Here is a 24,494-nt window from a genome sequence, read left to right as displayed (position 1 = left end):
CCTACACATATGAAACAAGTACCCACAAATTTAACAGCTTAATTGAATTCCTGTGCGTGGATCAGAACATATTTATTTCATTCTCATTCCACTACTACTTTTCCAGGTATATGACTCAGATTTACCCATATTCTCAAGCGTACCTTACAGTAATTGTGCATTTCCAACAATACTGGCCACCAGACCCACAAAAGTTCTTGCACTTGTCAAGTAACAGCAATTTCAACTTCTATTCTTGTCAGTGCTAGAAAGGGGAGCTGGGAAATGTGCTCTGGTCTGTATGAGGAGAATAGGACACATCAGGAAAAAAATACACAAATACCCTCAGCCTGTAAATGGAAACCCATACGTGGGCACCGATGTGTGTTGAACGTCAACTATATCAGACAAAGACTTGATTATGGAAACCGTCTACAGCCAAAGCTGTCTCTGCCAAGTCAAATACACCGGGTAAACTGTAAAACTATAACTAGTGCTGTCCTTGCAACAGATACAGATATTTTCCTTAAACAAAAATCAGAATTAAACTTACTGTAGGTTCCTTCACTTAGAAACCACAGGAAGTTACTCATGTTATGATGCGAGACTTCTGCTCCCAACTCTCACAGTGATAGATGTGGTGTTTTCATGAGCTTATCCAGAAAAACCACTACTTATATTGAAACCAGTGCTTTGCATTTAACTTGAGGCTCCATGTTATAGCCAGTGTATTAGTTTTCAAAGAAGGAAAAGAAGATTGATTTCATGTGAAAGTTTTTCAAGTTTCACAAACTCTTAGGCTGTGTTCCAACAGACTTCACATACAATGCAGAAACAAGGAAAAAGCCTAATACAAGCTATTTTCAGCAAGCTACTTACTGAAGTAAAATGTATTACTTGTCTGTATTTTCAGATCAAGCTTTTTATGCTCAGTGTTTTTATATCAAAGCATAGGAACAGACTTAAAATCTTAAGACATTACATTGACAATCCTTAAAACCCTGGAGGTTTAGGGGAGGGAGGTTTCTACCCTCAAATAGTGTCTCATATGCACTACTTCCTACACATAACTATGTATAAGAAATACCAAGGCAAAATTGCAAATTCCATTTTCCCCAGAAGGATATAAATACTATCACTGCTTTGTTTAAAATACATCTTCATTAGTAGTTATCCCAACTGAAACAGTTCTTTGTTTTTAAGGAAACTATCATCTTGCTCCAACTGTTCATATGTTGCTCCTGACTATCTGGATAAAAATGTATCTCAAAATTAAGTTTTGGGATATTGACAGAATTTGGTGGGTATCTTAATACGGAAATAATAGACGTAACAAAAGAGCAAATGAAGCTAACCCAAATTCTGAAGGCAGGTTGCAACAGATCTAGCCAGGGAACCAAAGATGTATTACTACATCTACACTGTTTTCACATCCATATGAAGAGCTGATCCTGTCTGTTACAATTGCATTATTTTGTTGTTTGTTTTTTTTAAAGAGAAGAATGGTTTGGGCACTGACCTAAGGCTAGAGAAGCAGCCTAAGCACATCATTGCTTGCATTCTTTTCTTTGTGACCATGGGTAAAACCTTAGCTTTCCTGTGCCTCTTCCTCTGGAAACAACAGGACGAATATTCAAGTCATTCACAACATGCGTAACAAACCGAAATGGGGGCAGTAAGTACCACAGAGAAAGCTGTGATTCATGATGGCCAAGACTTCTAATCACATCAAAGAGCATCCAAAGGGCGTTCTTGTATCGTGAATAGTTTCCAGCAATCCTGGGTGATTCAAGGCTTGCCAAAGCTAATCTGGGTCTGGGAAAAGCAGATGGAAGGGTTGTAGAAATTCTGCTTGCTTATTCCAAAATTCAGCTTTTCAGAGTTTTTGCAGGTTTATTTATTCAAAACTAAGTTTCCTACGGATAAAAAACTAAGTAGAACTTCTTTGAAAAATATCCCTGGGAATAGATTATGCCGTAAATACATTTGAAGAGTTGTGGTGGAAAATTTGTGCATAATGGGAATTCTTGAGACATCCTAGATTATGATTTATTATGCAACAAGTTTAACTTCACAAAACAAATATCATCAGTGTATCCTTCCTCTGGAGAATTGTTAATTTAGAATACAGATTAAACTCTTCGCTGGTCTCAATAGACACTTGACTAGATTTTAGCACATACCACACTAACTACACGTTATTGGCACTAAATCTCTGCTTACACACAACTGAGATAGGAACAGATGGAAAGAAACCACGGCCATGCTCAGTAAATACATAATGAGGGGGTAGCGAGTCCCATGAATCCTTTTCTACCTTCCATTGCTGTTTACAGAAACCCTTTTCTACCTGAGGCTCCCACATTGAAAGTTACTTTTCTAGTACTGTGCTGTTGGGATTAAATATAAAATATTATCATTATCTAGTGAAGATGGACTTCTTCCCCAAATATTCTAGAATTCTACATAAAAGAATAATTTTAAAAGAGTAAAAATGCTTAAAAGGGACGACCATACACTAAAACCTCACACTGCAGTAAGCACTGTCTCTCACTGTTGTATTTCCTGAAATATTAACTCAAGTGTGTCTTGAAGGCTATGTTGATCATTAACTTGAATTTGCAGCAGGAATGCAGAATTTGATTAAATTCATATAGAAATAACCGCACAGAACATTTTATCACAAACAGAGCTTTTACCCCAGGAAAGTTTCATATTAATACTGCAGCACTCTATTAAATGATTAATTATGAAAATAACCTACTTTCAACACTCAGTTTTAATGAATGCATGTTAATTAGAGATCAGCTGTTGGAATGGGCCCAGAAGAGGGCTACAAAGATGATCAGAGGGCTGGAGCACCTCCCATGTGAGGACAGGCTGAGAGAGTTGGGGTTGTTCAGCCTGGAGAAGAGAAGGCTCCGAGGAGATCTTATAGTGACCTCCCAGTACTTGAAGGGGCTACAGGAAAGTTGGGGAGGGACTGTTTACAGAGATTTGTAGTGATAGGATGAGGGGCAATGGGTATAAACTAGAGAGGGGCAGATTTAGACTAGACATAAGGACAGATTTCTTCACCATGAGAGTGGTGAGGCACTGGAACAGGTTGCCCAGAGAAGCTGTGGCTGCCCCATCTCTGGAGGTGTTCAAGGTCATGTTGGATGGGGCCTTGGGCAGCCTGATCTAGCGGGAGGTGTCCCTGCCCACAGCAGGGGGGTTGGAAATAGATGATCTTTAAGGTCCCTTCGAACCCTAACTATTCTATGATTCTGTGATTCCAAATTATTGCTACAGGATGACAGGACACCAGCAAATGATCGGATTTTGTTATTCAAATACAAGTAACTTAAGAGGTTGTAATGGTCACCTCATGTTTGTGTCACGTGAAGGGGCTCTTGCAATACAGTCATCGTCAGTTGTTCCTTTCTAAAAAAGATCCATGGGAAGGGAGCTACCACACGGCCCGTTCCCAGGCGCAGCGCACCCTCTGTCTTGGCTGACACGCAGATTTCTGTCTCGAGGCCTGAGGGTCACAGCTTCACCTGTTCCCAACAGATATTTTCTGGTGGCTGGAGGGACATATGTGCCCCCTCCTTCCTTGCACCTGCATCCTGGATAACACCTCCTACTGAAATTCTCCTGCATAATTGCTTAGGACAAGCACAATAGTTCTGCTTAAATATATACAAATAATCCTACATAAAAAAGCAAAAAAATAAAACTTGCTGGATATGTATTGCCTTCACAGAGTAATTAATTACAACAGCCATTATTACACAATTACAGCACTTAAGTAATAGTTGGAAATCAAATATTTATGACAAGACACATAGATAAAAATCTGGGCTGTACAAAAGCTTTATAAAAGCTACGATCTGATAATCCTAGAGGTCTTTTACAACCTGAATTGTTCCATGATTCTAAGAGTGAAGAGGTTACTACTATGTATACTGTAAAAAAAACTCAAAGACCCAGGGCACCAGAAGAAATAGCCGCACAAACAGCTTTCGTTCCTACACCGCAGCCCTGTGGTTGTAAATTCAAAACATTCTTCTTCAGTATGAAGTGTCACTGTACTGTTTTTAAGCAGTGCAGCAGACAGTGGGGTTTCTGCAGAGAAATGATGCACAACTTGGAAACCAGAATTAACCTGTGTAAACATGGGATCATCGAATAGTCTGGGTTGGAAGGGACCTTTAAAGATCATCCAGTTCCAACCCCCCTGCCATGGCAGGGACTCGTCCCACTAGATCAGGCTGCCCAAGGCCCCATTCCACCTGGCCTTGAACACCTCTGGGGATGGGACAGCCACAAGTCCCTGGGCAACTTCGCATGTGCCCCAAAGCACAAGCACAGAAACTTAGACTGACATCCATAACTCACTAATTTTCCTCATTTATGCGAAACATAGCAAGAAGCTATGCATTTGCAGAGCATTGCATAAAGGGTACATTTATGTAATGATTTTACATAGATAATAGGCATGAAAAACAAGAATTATTTTTCTAGACTTTGGTGCAGGTGTAAATACACAAATGAAAGACACTGATAGGTCCACATACACATATGGAATAACATTGGCCCCCTAGTGCTTTTGCTGTTTCATGTATTTAGCCCACACAGGGCACAGAACCACATTTATTCAAAAAGTGATAATTGAATTTAACCGTGAAATAGGTTATCAAACAGAATCTAATTCTGTCTCTATAGTTAAGCTCACATCTTCCAGCTTTTCCAAAAAAATTATTTTTCAAGTCAGCTCTCTTTCAATCTTTCTCAAACCTCACACTGATTCAGAGAAAGATGTTCTTGCATCACTGTGCAGAGCAAAGAACTGGAGCACACCCTCATGGACCATGAAGACAATCGCAGACGGGAATGAGAGACTTGCAATGCCTGCAAAGGTGGACAGAACAGCATGCACAAAGCCTTATCTCCCATCTCCACATGCAGAAAAGTTTTGGAAGCCTTCAGAAACTGAACCAATATCTTTTCAGTGACACTTTATCATGCCTTACGCAGGGAACTGTATATTTTATCCCTTCCCAAACCAGTCTTGCTCTATTTATCATGTTATTTTCTACGCAGGGGAGTGGTGGTGGTGGTAAGAGAGTGGCTTGTGGTTTTATTTAGACAGCAAGGTCTGCAACACAGAAGCCTATGATCCAACCATGCCCGTCTCACCGGTAACAACACACAAATGGTAAGCATAATAGCAAAGCAACAGTTTGGATCTCTGGAAGAAAAGCAGAGACAGCAAAACAAATCTTATCTAGGAGCAATATATAAATCATTATAAAGTGAGGAAGGACATCTCAGTACAAGTAACCTGGCAGTTCACCTCCGTAGTAAATCATTCATGTCTACGTGACAAAACAGTTTCATACATGACCAACAGAAACACAGGAAGCTTAGAGAAAACGCTTCAAACATTCCTAAACTCAGTATTTGGCTAAGAGTCTCCATGGGCAGTTGAGGGAGCTACGCTGGTGTCTGCCAGTGGCTAGTCTGGCTTGGCTCCAGGTGACATCCTCCCCTCCAGCTGACCTCCAGCTATGAGGAAACACACTATGGGTTAAGGCCACTTGTTACTGTAGTAACATTAACACAGATTAAATCACTAAACATATACCAACAGCAAGATACAAACTCCCCAAGCAAAGCAGGGAAAGGCTTACCAGAAGACAAAAAAGTTCCCTTTACTACACGGCTGCTCTCAACAACTTCAGAGTGGGATTACTTGAAAATATAGGGCTATATTTAACCACGGGGATATGTTTCCAAAAATCCTATGCGAGGAATTTGCAGAAGGGAAAAAAAATGCTTGTGATGCTTTTGATCTTTCCAGAGGAGCTGCTCTCCTGAATTAGCAGCACAAGCCCAGGCAGCAGAGTCCTCAGCTTTAGGGAACGAGCAGCCAACTGACCAGACTTCAGCCCCACCAACCCAGAGAGGTTTGGAGCAACAGCCTTGCAGATTAATTGCAACTAGCTATGGCAACGTTTAGACAACACTGGGCATATTAAAATGCTCAAAATGTTTCGAGGAACAAGTTAAAGTGGATGCCGGCTCTTTAAAAGCAAAGATAGAATTATTTTCCGTGAGAAAACCTCAAGCAACTAAGATTATTTACATTCTTTTTCTATTTTTAGTATTTACAGCAGTCATTTTTATCTATTAGTACAATACACATCAGCTCATCCACTTAGTGGATATCACATCCACACAGTTAGCTGCTCAGGTGGTTTCAGCTCACATTAATCCTGCTAACCAACTCACTGATGTGTACTCCTCTACATCCTTTAAGTATGGGCCATGTCACACTAGCATTCACATCTATTACTTCAATTCATGGAAGTGTTCTTTGAGAAAAGAACACTTGAAGCTGAGAAGAGATGTAGGTCAGATATTAGGAAGTTTCTTTCCTGGGAGGGTGGTGAGGCACTGGAACAGGTTCCCCAGAGAAGCTGTGGATGCCCAACCCTGGAGGTGTTCAAGGTCAGGGTGGATGAGTCTTTGAGCAATCTGATCCAGTGGAAGGTGTTCCTGCCCATGGCAGGAGGTAGGAACCAGATCATCTTTAAGGTCTCTTCCAACTCAATGATTGAAGAACACAGAAATACATATAGCATATGCCATACACACAAGCAGTAATGAAGATTTCAATATCTCATGCTCTTTTTTCCAGTGAAAAAAGATTCATAGAGCAGGGGACGGAGCTGGCAAGGGTCACGCTGAGGGGAAAATTGGACAAACTCTAAAAACTGAATTAAAACTGCCAGTGCTGCTCATTTAAAATCCATGGTGTCTGCCAGCCTGGAGAATTTCCACACAAGCTGTTCTTTGACTTTGGGCGTCACCTACATTATAGAGCAGCTCATTTTCAGAATATAAGAAATCGGTCAAATATTAAAATAGTCATCAAATTGCCATCACTGGCACAAGGTTTCCTTGCAAATTAAGTTATTGTACTGAAAACATAGCCTTTATCTCAACTTTCACAAAGTCCTTGAGAAGAAATAGAGACTCTGGCCCATGTTGCAGTACAAGATTCTTAACATTTGCAAGTCAAAAAGTAGTAGGAAGAGTGAATAGTATTATTTTACTAGTACAGCTTGATATCTGCATTAGAAAGGGATGATTCTTGAAAAACTTCTGGTCAAAAAACACACACACAAAAATAATACCTCCTCTCTGTTATTTAATAACACTGATAGTTACATACACAAAGTGATCATCCTTAAAAAAAAATAAAACCCAACCACAAGCCCACACAGGAACCACAGTTATTTCCTCCTCTAATTATAGGAGGGAACTGTGGCGTTGGTTCAGCCTATGTTCTTTCTGTTGCTCCAAAATTCTTGTCTTGGGTGTCCCACAACTTCCCCCAGCTCAGCATGAGAAGATGAAAGGGTCTGGTGCGTCCACCTACAGGTCTGCCCACCCTCTTCCCTTCAGCACTGAGAGCTTTGTTACCACTTTGCTCCTTCAGGCCTCAGTAACAAGGGCAACGTTTTATCACTTGTCAGACATTTAGCTTTTTAATTCTTTTTAGACTATCATAATCCATGATTATTTTGGTTTTATTTTGAAACATAGGAAAAAAAATGTTTTCTCACAAGTCTCTTCTTATACCTTTTTCATAGTCTTATCTCTTTCCACTGTCATATTCAGTATTTCTTACCTTTACATTGAAGGTGGGAAAATCCCTCTACTTCTCCTATAAGAAATATTGCTGCTTCTTCTTCTGCCCCTTCTTCCAGCCCCATCCTCAGCTGTGCTTGACCCATCATCTGTGTCTGCCAACAGATCCCCTCAAAGGCAAGTATCTACTCTCTTCTTTGGCTTCAAGTTCATGTTTTCAAAATTAACTTTCTTTACTCATCTCTCCCCCCAGTCATTGCTTTTCTAGCTGATACGGATCTTCTTTTTCCTCCACCTTACTTTCTACATTAATTGTCTGACCTTTCAAGCATCTTGTCCTTTGCCTTTTTCTTATTTCATTTCATCTAACCGTTATCTCATCTGTTATGATTTATTACTTCCACGTAATAGGTAACAAAACAATCTCCCTCCCTCTTCCTCCTTGCTATGCAATGCAAAGGATCTATTAGTACACAAGATAATAAAATGCTCAGCTGCCACACTGTGCTAAAAAGTTGCTATGAAACTTCCTTCAAAAACTGTGATCATTTTACACAATGTATTTCCTCACAGACAGGACACAGCCCCTATAAAACAAGATTTCTAACGGCTGCCATTCAGTCAAAGGCAATATCTTCATATAACAACTCATTCACATAGTCATTCACATGGTTTTTTGTTCATAATTTTACAAATGTAAGTGCTATAAACCCTCTTACAATAGGAAACATTCAGTACCCATAAAGACACCTCCAGCAATGAGAATAATCTACACTAACTAGAAGAGAAGGGAGTAATCAGTACCTCCTATACCGTCCAGATTCTGCAGGATGCCCAATGTTGAACTCTAATCTCATACCCAAAACAAGAGAGACAGAAGGCAAAGAAGGGGCAGAAACAAAGGATCCCTGTTTTTCTATAACCAAGGAGTATTAAACAGAGCCCTACACAGGCTTGTTGACCTCAGTCTTTCTTCAGAAGTCCATAGAAGAGGAAAATGGCCATTTTACCCTCCTTCATCTAGTTATTAAGAACCATGCCAATACTTTCTTGTGCCTCATTCTGAAAAAACAAATGCAGTTGTGGTGACAGACCCCAGATCTTAGTCTCAGTGCCTATGATCCATACTACTACATCCTCTATTAACCATGGGTTTTTCTGCACATCAGTTGGAAATAATCATCACAATTATAGGGTTTTGTTTAGAGGAATGTCTACAGTATAAAAAACACAGAAGTTTTGGAAAAAAAACCAAAACGGGTCTTATGCAGACGACAATATATAGAATGTTCTATAAGAGATGATATAAAATCCAGCCAATTTTTATCTAGAGCAAAGGAAGACAGGGATACTCCCCACAGCAGAGAAACCCTGACAAGATGACAAGGGAGGATAGGTTCTCACCTAGGTGATTTTTCATGGAGCCAGCGGGGGTCCTTGTCATGTCATTTCTGGCACTGGGCCTAGGTTGATAAGCACCAATTGTCCCAAATGATTCTGCAGTACTCAACTTAATTTGACAAGTCTTATTAGCACTGGCTTTGAGCCTGAAAGACCCAAGCTGTCTCTAACACTCAGTTTGCGCAAATTTGTGTGATACTTTCCGACACTGTAGCAATGGGAACAACAATGCAAAGAAACCTGATCTGGCTCTGCGTTGAGCTCTCTGAGGTTTGGCTGGTTTTACTGGCTTAAGACTGTGCCACATGGAAGCAAACATACTTGCTTTCACACCCTGTTTAATGGGCTTGAAAGGCACAGATTTGCTCTAAGCTGATACATCTGGCTGGATAGGAGCCAGCTTTCACAATTCAGCTCACACGTATCTTTGCTCATGCCATCCTGAGTCTACAAATGAGATAACTGCCAGATAAGGAATGATTATGTTAGAAGGCTTACCTCTAAACTCTATTTTATTTCTATTTAATGAGCCAAGTTAAACCTTTGTTTATGGTACTTTTTTAACTCATCTGTGAAGCCCACCTTACAGACACTACAATGTAGATAAGGACACTTGTAACTGAAAGATTCACTTGAAAAAATAAATTAGCCATCACCTGGCTGAGTGTTTGAAATGACTGGATAGCCTTGCCTCTGCTGTCTCTCTGAACCAGAAGTATCAGAGACAAACACCAGTGCCCACGCTCTGGAGAATAGGTTAGGTATAGCTTAAGGTCAGCTATACTAAGAGGAAAGTATGTTGAAATGCAAAGGATGTATATCACTCTTTCTAAACAAACAGTGTAACAGATAAATTATTCTTAGAATGCAGGAGACCTGCAAAAGGGCTGTTTCCTTCAACACTGCAAGCAATTGCACAAACACCACCTCTATGACAATACTTATGTTCTTGCCTGAGTATCTTTACTGTAAGGTGATAAAGAGCTCTATAAGCAAGCCATAAGAATAATCCTCATTTTTCTCACATGAGGAAAACTGCTGGGGATGCCCAGCTGTGATTGATGCACTTCATCTCACAAGTGGAGGACACAGTTCCACTCACTCCATCTTCCTGAATGAGCAACCAGAATGACATTAGAGGAGGGAGCACAGGGCAAACACCTCTTTCCAGCACCCTTCACAGTTCCTGACCTAGCACATGCCCCCTGCGTGCTTCAGCTTATAACCAGATCTGACTTCTGCAAGCAGCCCACAGCGTGCATCCAACTATCCAACACAACAAGGCTGTTCCTTCCTTGAGAATAATGATTTAAAGTGACTTCTAGCTACAAAGTCCTGGAGTTTGTTACAGACTCCAGTCCTGAATGAAATACAGTTCTTAGCATACGCTTGCGGAACACTAAATTACAGTAATTGACAAAATTTCCTCCATTATTTATGCTCTAAACAGCTGCTGTGGCTACAGCAAGAATAGAAACAAACCTCTTCAAAGCCGTAAAAAGTAGCAATGATAAATCTTCTAGATGGCTTCCTTTTTACTAGTGCTTGCTCTATATTTAAGGGGAATGGTTTAGTGTTTGATAGGAATGGTTGGACTCGATGATCCGGTGGGTCTCTTCCAACCTGGTTATTCTATGATTCTATAGGTTTAAGAAAGACGGATAGCTTCCACAAAAAAATAAAAACAAAACAAGAATCCCAAACAGAAGAGCAGAATGCAGTGTGGTTTCTGACTTAAGATGGCAAACTCTCATAAAATCTTTCATCTTTGGTTTAACTATGTGAGTGGTTGTGTCCAAGCTGCAGTCATGGAGGAGGAGGGGGCATTTGGGATCAGTTACAGAAATTAAAAATGTGAAAGTGCTTCAGGCACAGAACAGGTATTCATCTAACCCACAGTGAGTTATTTGCAACACAAAGGGGAGGTTCTAGAATTCATATTGTAAAAGAGGGGTTTTTCCTCAAGATACACAAGGAAATAATCTTCTTTAAAACACCATAAATTTTAAGCAAACCTCTCGTAAGACACATTTTAAAAATCAGTCTCTTTTTATTTGTGGTATCAGTAAGGTTCTGTCTATAATTTTAGCTTCACCCATACTCACAGCAGACATAGTCTTGAGGTACTATATGCTTTTAATTTTATTGCACTTACGTTTGGTTCTTTGGTTTTAAGAATTATATACAAGAAAGACACAAACCAACTCTTTTTACACATTGAAACTTATCAGCCAAAACCAAGATGCATACAAAAACATCTTGAAGTTTGCAATTCAAAATCTTTTCATTTAGTGCCTTTCGCTGATTTATTTTGCTTCTTTTCAAAGGACACTGTAACTCTTACTCCAACTTTAAAATAGATATCTAATTCTGCTTTTTCAATACTATTGTCTATCTATAAGAACAAAACTTTATTTTTATAAATTCCTTTTTGATTTTGTGATATTAGAAAATATCAATGTAAAAATAATATTGATTGATTGTAAGTATGTGATTAATGGTGAGGCCTAATTCAACGACTAGGGAATATAAGAACCGTAATATTCATTTTCTTCAGACAATAGCTTTGCTCTATGAAAAATTAATCAAAAACTATTATTAAAAGCCTCAGAGTATTAAGTCACACACTCTTACTCAATACTTGACCACGAACATGCGAGCAGACCACTTTACTACTTACCATTTGAGACTTATTTTTTGGGCAGCCATTGATGTCTTCAATCTTTTCATTTGCTGAAAAGCCAAAAAAAAGAAGAATTAAAGCAAAAAACTATGCAAAGGACATTTATTCCAACTTTTTTTTCCCAGAGCACTTGCTGCTAGGTAAATAAAGTAGTTTCAGATTGTACTTGCCCTGTCAAAGGGAATGTGTGAAACGCTGAGACACATCAAAAAAAAGCAGCTGGAGTTTCCTAGCGGGTCATGCCTCCAGGGACAGCTGGGGGCAGAAAACAACTGCTCTGACATCTTGTACAGTGATGGGTAACTCCTTTAAACTACTAAAAAGATTTATACACTGAAAACTGAATCACTGCTAGGTGGAAAAGTGAACACTATGTATGTGTCGATGTCTGCATGTCAACTGAACTGCTTATAGAGTGAATATAGATTTTAAAATCTACAGGGGAAATTTATGATCAACAACACTACTATTTTTTTAATTTTTTTTTTTTCAAAGCACAAACCAGAAGACGACTTTTCAAGCTTCTTCTCCATGGCTTACATGCAATTCGACTTGCAGAAAAAGATATAATTTCAATCTTTAAAGACACAAGTGAAATAATTTAAGTTTTTGAGGTGGTTTAATACTTGTCTTAGAGTCTTAGTTGGCTCAGTTTCACATTTCAGTCTTGGACCCTGAAATGCCTTTTGTGTGCTAGACTGAAGAACCAGCTATAATCAAAGTTCAGTTTCCCACAGTTTTTTCATTGTAATAAAGGTAGGTGTTCACGTCCCATTTGATGAATCAAATGGACTTGCCTCTCATCAATTATTTTATTAAGAGCTGTATTTTCTAACACTGCCTTACTCTCATGACATCGCTCAGAACTCCGTCTCATTTCACATCATTCTTCAGCTAAGCATAACAGATTTGGCACAATATTCCAACTGCAGTCATAACAATGCTAACAAATAAATGTAACTTCACTCTTTTCTGGTATTCCCCTTCTTATACATCAAGGTGCCCCAGCTCACTTTTATGTGACAATAATGCACATAAGAATTGATGCTATTACGAAAAAGATTACAGCTAAATCCACCATACTCTTCCCACAGTGGCCTATCATCCTCTACACACAAAAAGCATGTATTTCTTTCTGGAAGTCTAATCTCAGATTTGATCATACTGAAACCTTCTTTTAGCTGTTCACTTTCCTAAAAAAAAAAAAAAAAAAAAAGCATAGTTTTTCCTCTAGTCCTCTAGAACTTCCAAAGCACAGGATGTACTTAAAATCAATGTTAGCAAACCATAAAGCTTATTACCTGTCTCTTTTTTAAGCTCTTGTATGCAAACTGCCAAGACTTGCCTACTTGAAAGCACCTAAGCTGTTAGTAACTTGCTTCCAAGATTCTGCATTTGGCTTTTTTTGGGTTTCTTTTACTATGCAAATGTAGAAACAAAATATTTACTCAACACTCCTGCACTCTGAGGGTGTTGCTATATATTCACACACTTGCAGTACATGCTTGGTTCTAGCTGTACACAAAAGTTTAACCCAACAAAACCCTTCAACTAACAAATACACCCTTCTATAACATGAGAAAATTAATGGCAAATAAAGATGGAGGGCACCTTAAATTTTTCTGCCAGGAGAAATTTACATTCCACACAGCAATTACTTGGGATGTTACCTCTTTATCGCCTTCCATTTTTATATTATGGTTATATTACCATTTTGACCCAAAAATTATTCCTTTTATCCTCATACCTTTCTATCAGCTTGCAACATGTCATAAGCTATCCTTGTACTCTTATGATCAACTGATTTGTTCTTTATTTCATTACTACCAGTTTCCTGCATCTTATGGTGCTCTTTTTTTTTAGTTTTGTTTTTAAACAGTTGCTTTTACTTCCTCTCAAAAGCTATGAAAAAAAACAAAGGCAACTTTCCCTGCAGGTTTTTGTCCACCAGTTGATGATTCTTCAACACTTCCCAATCAATAATCACTTCCTTTTTTATTGTTGGCCTTCTTGCCACTGGTGATTAGGGATGACCAGAAGCAGTTGGTGGGAATCAGAAGATTTACAAGAACTGGAGCTTCACTCCAATTTACCTGGCCCATTAGGTTCTATTTCTGCTGAGAGCAGGCAAACAGCTTTTCCCGAGCAGGTTTATGCCGTATCTTTTCACCTTATAATCCACTTCCAATTCACCTATGGCTCTTAGTTACTCTTTCCACTAGGCTAATGCAATTGTCATCCCTTCCCTGTTGGTACAAGTTCTAAGAAAAGCAGGTGGAATAGAGAACAACCAAAAAAACCTGGTGGGGCAAACTGGCAGGTGGGTTGAACTAACTCATACCCCTCTACTGAGCCCTCAGAGATGCAACCTAGGCTGAGGACGTGCACCAGAATGGTCCACAGGCATATTTGGCACTTTGCAGAAATCTGCCTAACTCATCACGCGGTGATTTTGACGCTCCCATTCCTTGGCTATAAATTGGACCCTGTCTTTGGTCTTTCTACCTAGCTCCAAGGAGCTTGCAGCAGGTCTGAGGTAAGTTGCCTGTCTTGTGGAGGTGATTGGAAAGAGGGATTGCAGTGAATGAGACAACACTGTGTGCCCACAGTCAGCACGATGGTACAGTTCACAGCACAAGTCACTGAATGCCAGGGGATGTTGGAAACGCGTCCAATTTCACAGCCGCACAAGCACTGCTTTCTGGCTGAGATAAATAGGCAACTCATAGCTACTGTTTCTGCCTGCCATGTAGGAACACTACATCAGTTAGCATAAACTGGAAGTCACAGGCAATCATAAAGGCTTTCAATTCTATCTCAGCCTTCAGCAAGACATAAATTCACAACCACAAATGTGAAAAGCAGAGGATTTTTCACAAACTGACTGCAAGTTCAAAGAGCCTCCCCCACCACCTCTCCCCTCCCCATGAATACGGTGAATTTGAGTTAAAAGCCTTTAAGTGCTTGCAAACTTCGCCCTTTTCTGCACAGGTAAAGGGGTGTTCCAAGGTAGACAGAAGAAACCAGCTGTGCTCTATAATGAAAGTAGTAATGAGTGGCACCATGCTTTCATTACCTGGATCCAAATCAAAGGTTGGAAAATAGCACCTAAAAGAATATTTGGGTTTACATATTTTGACAGGAGACACATTATGAAACTGCAAGCCAAAATTATATGAAAACACAAGTGAAAAGGAAACCCTAGTATCAAAAGTTTCTAAGAGTTCTTTAAATCTGCTGCCCAGTCAGCTGTCAGTGTCCCATTTCTACAGGTACAGGCACACATTCCGAGTAAAAAAAGTCTTCAGCAAATGAAACTCCCTCAAGTGCCCGAGAAATTATAATCAGAACAAATCAAAAGCATTTCAATAAGCATCATACAGAACAGAATTGGCTATGTATGGAGGGTTAAATGATCCATACAAAATGTGCATGCACTTAATAAACATGAATTAAACCTTCTGTTACAACCTCAGCAGCTACTCTGCAGTCTTTAGTACTTTAGGCAGGCCTTGGGACATTAGATTAGTTCTTGAATATATGAATTAATATCGCTCAATACAATTCCTACATTCACATAGGAATTGTCACCTACAGCTTTTAACTGAACAACCACTGAAGGATCAGAAAAATGAACCTTTGTGTAATGTCTCATCCAAAATATGACAGGATTTATCACTAGCAAGTACTTCTAGGCTTGATCCCAAGATTCTGGTTTGAAATATAAACCTGTAACCTTCCCCTGCAAATGTAACTGTGCAATTTTCATGACAGCAGACCAAAGCTACGCTGAGATAAGTCACAGTATGAATTTGAACTGAAATAGTTATCTAGAGTAATCACAGAGGACTAATAAAACTAGAGCAAAGATCTATTCCATTTAAGTCAGTGCTATTAATTTCCATTAATTTCCAGAACACATGTGACGCAGAATATTTAGATACACCTCTAAATTTGGCTAACCTGGCACATCCCAACCATCTACACTAAACAATGTGCCCATCACTTCATATCTTTGTGTACTGATTGCCCAGCACAACACTGATGTGCACATTCTACTCCTTACTGAAACTATTTTTATTTAGGTGAGTAAGTATTTAACATTCATGCAATGTCTGCTTACCTATTTATATTTTTTGTATCTCATCTGACTTTGGCTGTATCCAATCAATTAAAATAGTGCACAAGAGAGCATAGGCATCAGTACAAGAAGTCCTACTGGACTGGGTTATAAAGTTTAATTTAAGCACTGATCTCAAGTCTTGAAAATTCAAGGTTTTCACAGGGAAGCAATTGACAGTTGCATATAATACCAATTTCAGAGCATGCACAGACCCAGTCTATCTGCATTCATGAATTTAAATATAGCTACTATGTTTATATGGCATTATTAAGGCATATATTACTGACATTCTCTTATAAACTCATAAATTTTGAACTAAAATAAACCAGAATGCTAGGAATGCACTTTAATTGACTTGTAAACAGAAAAAACTGTCATCCTATAGTGCTTTGATATAATCATTAGCAGTCTGAAGATCATACCCTCTAAAAACAAATGCAGCGATGTCTGGTTTCATGTCTTCAGATTTGTTCCTTGTTTGGATGCTGAAGTAAAAGAACTACCACATTATTACTAATTTGAAAATTTTCTTTTCCTAAATATGCAGCTATTTTACTTAAGAAAGGTAAGCAGAAAGGACAGTCTCCCTATAATCATTAACTCTTGTGGAGTCTTCATTAAAAAATAATTAATTCCATTTATTCTTTTTCCAATTTTGGATGTTAAGTAGTATTCCAAGACTCAACATCTGTGATGTAAATCTCAGATGGTGAACAGAAGAAAAATTGTATCACTAATAATTAAACCTGAATCAATTTTGATGACTTTGGATAATCTCCAGGCACCTGACAAAAAGGAGGAAGGATCTGGGCGGCTGCTTTTACACATAGCACATAACAAAAAAAGAAAAACCTCTCCTACACCGCCTACAGAGGCTTTCTTAGTATGCACTAGTTTGTCAGAAAAAAAGCTTGTCTTTTGCAGGCTACAGTTAAAGCTGCTTCTTAGCTGTGAAAGTTCTCACCATTTCTGTGACAATGAGATGCCGCATGCTCAAGGCCACACACAACAGATACAAATTACTTTCCTCACTGTTAATTTGGAGCATTCAACTGAGAATGCTCAAATTTTAACTCTATTTCACATGGAAAATAATCCCTGAAAATTAAGTCCTTCACATGTACTTCAACCTTTGAGAGCGTGCAGACCTTAACTTAAATATCAGCCAAAAGGAAGCTCTAAGAACGGCTAAAAAGAAAAGCAAAGGTGGATCACTGCAAAATACAGTAAGCATTCTGCGTATTTTAGAGGGACCAATTTCACAAGACTTTTCACAAGTGAATACTCAAACAGCTAGATTTAAATACTTGGTACAACCGACTTCACGTTTTGATGGTGCTATTTTTACACACACGTTCTCATGCAGATGTTTTCTTCTACAGCATTAACACAGAGTACTTAGGTATGTATGAAAGTAATCAACACCTATGTGCTCGTGGGTTTCTGAATTTTTTTTCCCCCCTATTAAATACATATGAGAAAATGGATACAGGATGACACACTGCTCATAGTGAATACCGGTCAGTACACAATCAGTGGCGGGTATGTAGAACGCTACCGGGATATTATGTTGCTCTACGACACAGAGACAAAAATGTTTTCTGAGAGTTAGCTCAGTGCAGCTCTAGTGGAGTCTCTGGAACGATGCCCCACAATTTCATCCCAGAGAAGGGCTTGCAGATTTGTACTTTAAATCAAGGAACTAGCTCGTTTGCGGCTTCTCAAACACATATAAATATGCATGCACTGATGTCTTGTTACTTCATTGCTATCTTCTTAATTTGCATCTCAAATGCGTTAGTTTGCTTCCAACAGTAGCTGCCCTAATTCCCATCAGCAGGCTTTCCGATTCCATCCATCTCCATTGGCCCATGCATGTGTCTATGGCATCCCAAGTACCAGATGGATGAGTCTGTGAAGGAACTAATAAAGGATCCAAGCCGAAGAGAAGAGGGAAAACAGGTAGATTTACATGGGCCAATTGATAGTGAAGATACTAAACAATTCTATCTACAAATATTGGTGCAAACTAAAGGAAATAATGGCTTTGTAGAACTGAGCCTGTGTTTGAGATTTGTCCTAATGACAGATGATTTTCCTGATTTGAAAACTCATCATGAAGGATTTATTTTTTCTGCCACAAAAAGTTTAGCCTTTCTCCTTTCCTAGCTGCATAGATGGATCTTCTAAATCCAATTAAAAGCAGGAGATTCAACACAGCAGGCCAGTATCACTGTGAATTATTTTAAGACCAATGCCCAAGAGGTATCAGAAAGAGATAGTGAAGGCTAACAGTATCCTGGCAGGAAAAAAATCCCTTGTGAGTTGCTTATTTACCATTCAGCTGTGTGGAGCGATATTGCCGTGTCAGGAGATATTATCACCAACATCAAATATTTTTCCACTACGCTTTAACACTAAGCTCTATCGAATAAATTTGCAAAGTCTCTGAAGGAAAATTATCTACATAATTTCATGCAGTTTGATGGATTTCTCCCCCGTGTCTATGTAGAAGATAAAAGACAGTGAATTTCTGAGCAAGTTGGTGGATACCTGGATAAAAAAAAATAGAAAGTCACTCACCTACAACCTGGATTATCTCTGCTAATAAGACTCCATCAGTCACATCTTGCTGTAGATCCTTGATCAATCTCTTGTGACCCGATTTGGCTAGATAGTGATTAGCCCAATCCGTATAAATCTATCAGGAGAAACAAACAAAAAGAAGTTAGTCATAACATCAACCTTAAAAATGAGAGTTCTTTGCTTCTCTCAGTAGCCAATAGGCTGATTTAAGATCACTGCTTTTTTTGCTTTTTGAAACAAGTGAACAACATGAAAATTCAAGGCAGTGTGCAGAACAGGTATTCACCTTACAATAGTACAGCTTTCACCATTCAGAAATCTGACATCAAAGCTCACAGAAAGCCACAGTAAACTGAACATATTACAATCTGAATGAATCATCAGGTGGTCAAGTGAACGTCCCACAGCAGTAAAATGTGTGAAGAAGATATTCCCATTTCCACCCAAGTATATTTTGTCTCTTTCCTTTGACAATCCTCCTCTGTATCTGCTATTGAGACTTTTTAAAGAACCACTACTTCTGGTAGTAGACATTAGGCACACGGCAATTTCGTTGTGAGGAAACTCCTTTATTCTATTAACCAACAAATCTTTTAAGGTCTTAGAAGTCAACCAATTCTAATAAATTCCATCTCACAGCTTAAAAAGGCCTATTAAATTGACTTAACTCTCTCACACAAACTTCTAATTGTTGGGATTTATTTTAAAACGTATTATCTGAAAACTAAGCAAACAAAGCAGTAAAAATGTCTCTTTAATTTGCATTAAGGACTGTTCAACATACACTTGCACAACTTATCCAAGATAACCAGAAAACTTACAAAATCTTTTCATGTTAAGTATCAAAACGGAGGAAAAAAAAGACCGTGGCTAGTGATTTCAGAAGCATCTTCAGCATGGCACTGGAAATGCAAGGCTTATGCCTTTCTCCTTCATGGGAGGCAAAAGCCAAACTCCAAGTCTGAGTCAAGTATCTGCCACATGGGAAGGAAGAACCTAGAAATAACACAAGGATTCTAACTTCATGTTCCTCTTGCACTCACTGATAAATATGATAAAATGAAGAACAGATATTGTGACTAGAGTTATGTTGGCTGTAAAGTCTTCATTTGTATTTTCTTAAAAATTTGTAAAACACTACCGGTAGCAGCAATGAACAAATCGCCCTTAATCTGAAACACGTGTCCCTATTTTCCTTAACTTGTCCTCTACTTTCATCTTCAGAGCAGTGGGGTGAGCATTTCCTACACTAACAACGTCACAGACTTGAACAGAAAAACATGCTGGAGTACTGCAGTGAAAAAAACTCCAAAACAAAACAGAGCTGAAAAACATCTTCATGAAAAATAGCTCAGTGAAAAACAGCTCAATGAAACCAAGACTGACTACCCAAGTGATTTCCCTAGCTGACCGAAAAAAGTAAAGTGGAAAACATCACCACACTTTATACAAACTAGACATTGTGTTCATTAGCTCCTTTCATAAGAAAACATTTTCCATAACAGGAAGGTATTTTTATGCTTTAAGGAACTAGAATAGACCTCAATATTTTGCTGCCACACAGTTGTACCTTGCTTATCTATCAGCAAAGACATATAAGGGATCAGGCTGAAAGCTATTTTGCAAGCTCAAGGGTCCACATCCCCCCCCCTTAAATATTATGGGGGTTTAGCTGACAATCACCTCCAACACAATAGCTACATTTCTTTTAACAGGAGGGCTGTGATAAATGTCCTAGTTTATCATAGAAGGACTTCCAGCAAATATAAATTTATATCTCGATGCATCAGTTCCAGCCTGGTTAATTGCCATGATGCAGATCACCATGCAAAAAAATTCTGGGGTCAGCCCTGGAGTTAAGAGAGCACAAGCACAGAGAACAGGCAGAGCAGACTCCTCCTAGCAAAGCCTGAAATTACACCACCAGCAAGACCTTGAGAGACAGCTAGAACTCTTTTTTCAGTCAAATTATGGCATGAGAACGCACGGTGGGTATTGCAAAACTGCTATTTCGGAGCTGATTGCTACTACACTAATTCCTACCACATCCAGGAACACTGGATCTTCTGTTCACACCTTGTAAATAAAAAAAAAGCAGCATCAAAGAAATTCCTAGCTCCCATAACAAATCCTGCTGGGTAAAGAAGACTACCTGAAACACCCCCAAATACCCACAGTCCAAAGCTAGCAAATTATTCTTAACCTCACTATGTATGCAGAGGTCAATGCCCGTGTTTGGTATCAGAATTGCAAGCGGCATTTTCATGCTTATTATAAAATACTCCATTAAATGCATCAATAATGTGTACCAGTATGGAGAAAATATTTGTTTCTGGTGTTTTCAAGCATGTGGAATATTATGTCATTCAACTAGTTAAGTAGGAAAGCCTTTTGCAGGAAGATACGAATATAATAAATCTGTGCTTCTCTTAAAAAACTTAATTATACCACATAATTTTGCAATATGCATACCGTGCAAATTGTTTTTGAACTGACTGGGCTATATATTTATGCGCTCTGAAGCATTATTATGGAATCAATATTTTCCAGGCTTACTGTAGTAGCTCTTCATGGTCACAGCTCATTTTTATGGCATATATTAAGCTAATTATGGAAACTTTCCAGGATGTTTTCAAGACCTGTTTGTTGCAAGTCTTTGTAACTGACGACAAATATGATTCCTAATGTTTCTTTTCCTTTTCCATACAAACAAGTGAAAAAAATGTATACAATGGTTGCTATTTCTAGACACGTGTAAAATGTTTCAAAGCACATAGTGTTTTCAAATGTTCAAAACCAGGTAAGTAACTAGGAAAACAATAACAAAATAGCCAGGAAAACACTGGTGAGAAACTTTCCATTCACATATGCCTATCTCTGGTCATGAATTCTGACTGTCCCTCAGGCATTTTCAGCAAATGTTTGAATATTCACAATAAAAACACCTTAAAAGTCACTTAACTAAAACCCACAAAATCTTGCAATATGAAATATCTGACCCACTGTAACCAGATACTGCCCTATTATATATACCAACACGGGCTTTTCAGTGATTGCACACAGTGTGAAAATCATTGGAGCAGCTTCATTATTTTAGTCAGTAAAATGAAGCAAACAACACAACTTGGTCCTTATCACTATAAGCAGGTCTTTGTGCCCGAGACCACTTAGGTTAATGTTTAACTTGGGTCTAAGTTCTGGCTTTTTTTAAAGGTGGACTCAGCTGTTTCGTGGCTTTATTTTCTTCAATAATCTGGGAACAAATTAAAAACAAACGTGCAAGATGTTTTTTCTTCTCTCTTCCTCTCACCTCCTCAATTGATCAAGTTTGAATTAAAAGTATTATAGGTAAAGTCTGCTTCCATAAGGTTTGAATTAAGGGCATTACAGGTAAATATTGATTTTGGAAATATTCAGTATACAATGAGTCACAGCTCAAACACCATTGCATGAAGTAGCAAGGTTTTGAGCAATCCCCCCTAAATTCTAAAGCTTCTGAAAGCTGTCTGTAAAGAAGGCTGGAAGATCACTAGGCCACCTAGGAGACCTCTGCATTTTCTTGTCCCTTCAGGTCTGAGGCAACATTTCTGATGGCACTAAGACACCTCTATTAATCACACCCTGAGTACATTGCAGAACACCATCACCACAGAAAATCCTCAGAAAAGGTGCCTTTTGCAGAACAGGTTGCTTCTTCGGACCACACAGCTACCATCAAGCACTTGGGGAGGGCTGAGGAACTGACTAGTAAAAAACCAAAAACCCTGAAGCTTCCATGCACTTAGAAGTAATTCATACAGTCTTTTTAACCTTGGAAAGATCAACCAAAAAGCCAAATAAACCAGGGTTTTCCTACTTAGCCACACCAGTCTGAAGCTGGCATCTCAAACTATAATATTCCTTTCTCCAGATAATATTTTGGATGCAACGTGGCAATACCTGGGTGCTCAGACACACTGATGGGCAGGTTCTGCTTGATCTGCTAACATATTGGGTCAAACACACCACCCGTACGCCTATATTCCTCTGCTCCCATAGTTAGCCAAAGCCAGGAAACAAAGCCAGATCATAAAGGAGACCCAGTACATCCATGCAGCTGCAATTAGATTAAGGTGTCAGGTATTACCATGTACCCCGGTGTGTCCTTTAAATGGAATGCAGTCCCAAACAGAAATGTAAGGAATAAGCAATGATTTTTGCCTCGCCGTTGGTATTATGAAATATGCACATTATGAAATATGCACATTATGAAATATGCACATTATGAAATGGAAGGGATCACACAAAATTACTTGAAAGGAAATTCCCTCTTCTATGCAATGAGTAGAAAACACACCTGAACGTCTTTGTTGTTATTAATTTCCACAAAATCTAATTATAGTAAATGCCCAAGTACATTTTCAAACCTTCCCTTCCCTCCCTCACCATGTCAGTTCCTAACTAATCAAACCCCAATTGTTGTCTTCTGATAATTATCACAAATCAGGCTCTTATAAATCTGGGAACAGCTGAAGAGTATCTTTTTGACATCATGTAGCATAATTAGAGCAAAGCAAGGCTTTTTTCATGATTGAATAGCGGGGTTAGTCACACGGATGAACTCCATCAGAACACCCATTATAATGCAATGCCTGTCTTGTTGCTACCCAAACAACACTGCCTACTAAAATTCACAGCAAAAAACCCCTCTCAGAACCTAAAAATAGACACAACACGTTGAGATGATCCTAATGGGAATGCCTGCAGTTGTTTAAATGCTATATGGAGTAGGAAAGCCCATTGGATACTCATTGCTGCCCACATGCAGAGTCGCGAAATCACAGTTTTTGTCTGGTAACACTAATCGCAGTTTCATGCTGATCCATGCTACACTTCAATATAATGATCTTATTAATAGATATGACACTGCAAAGCCCAGAGGCAAAGAGCTAAAGTCAAAGGCTTAGGTGGAAAACTCATCCCTCAGAAGCATCTCTAGCTCCAAGGGGCCACCCTGAGAATAACAGCTATATGGAATGTGCATAGAGGTTATGGTCCTGACAATGACCTGGCTGATATTTTGCTGAGTTACTAGCAAAAGGACAATCAGAAGCACATGGTAAAAAAAAAAAACCCAAAAGGTAAAATTAAGTTTAACAGCATTGGTGACAGACCTTTTATCAGGGATTTCTTACAATCTGTGGCCTCACCTGCCCTTGTGCTCTTCCTAAATCCCGCAAGAAGTCTGTATTGACAACTGCACCATGACACAGATCCCACTAAAAGGACAGTACTGGCTCTTCTAGAAGGAGTAAAGCTTTGTGCTGGCATCCGAAAGGCTTTGGATTTTTCCCCAATGGAAATTCTTGCAAGAGGAAGAAGAAAACCCCAAAAGATGCTGAAAAAGCAGGCACAGAATAGTGTATAAAGCATTGTGTTTCTCCCTGTTATTGTTGCTGGTCTTTGAGGAAAGAGCTATATCTGCTCCTTTTCTTTAAGGATACTGCTAAAGGTATGTTGAGAGTAGAATACGAAGCAAAAATAAAAATAGACTATCCTTAAACACATCCGTGAACAGCGAGTGATCACCAGCTGTGAGAGAGACGAGGACATACGGTGCAGGCAGTGAATGGTAAAGTCAGAGCAGGCACATTAGCCTTAGGCTGCACCTGTCTCCTTTACTCTCAGAGATACTAGAAGCCCCCTGAAAGTCAGGATGGGAGCCTGGGGACTTGTTTACTCCATCCTACAGAACCTTGGCGTTACTAGCATAAAGGCAGGAAAACACCAGAAACTCCAAGTGAGGTGATGATGGGCTGAGTCTTTCCGATAAGCAGGTGAGATGGTAAAATTACCTTCCTGAAAGGAAGGTAACCTTTGTAATCTCCTAAAAATAGTTGTTACTGTTAATTAGTATCTAATACGATACCAGTAAAATACCATCAATTTTCTAAAGTGCTGGAACAATTATCTTCAACTACTGGGAACGCAGCTGTAACTGAAGTTTTGGTTCCCATTTCTCTGAGGAGACAGAGATAACAATTTTTTAAAATTATTTACTAAGTGGAACTAAACAAACTGATTTATTTTACTTACGTG

General features: G+C 38.9%; 1 protein-coding gene across 5 annotated transcripts in view; it reads right to left on the bottom strand.

Moving 5' to 3' along the window:
• The window catches only part of NAV2 (neuron navigator 2), a 419,911-nt gene that overhangs the window by 144,308 nt on the left and 251,109 nt on the right, over positions 1-24,494 (bottom strand). For all 5 annotated transcript variants that reach the window (XM_069857433.1, XM_069857429.1, XM_069857431.1 and 2 more), the window contains exons 2-3: positions 18,414-18,531; positions 11,705-11,757 (exon numbers count right to left, since the gene is read on the bottom strand). In XM_069857433.1, coding sequence (XP_069713534.1) covers positions 11,705-11,757; positions 18,414-18,531 — 171 coding nt within the window. The remainder of the gene's footprint in view (positions 1-11,704; positions 11,758-18,413; positions 18,532-24,494) is intronic.

This window comes from Phaenicophaeus curvirostris, chromosome 5, assembly GCF_032191515.1.
Source record: "Phaenicophaeus curvirostris isolate KB17595 chromosome 5, BPBGC_Pcur_1.0, whole genome shotgun sequence".
NCBI lineage: Eukaryota > Metazoa > Chordata > Aves > Cuculiformes > Cuculidae > Phaenicophaeus > Phaenicophaeus curvirostris.
This window is presented reverse-complemented; position numbering and strand designations above follow the sequence as displayed.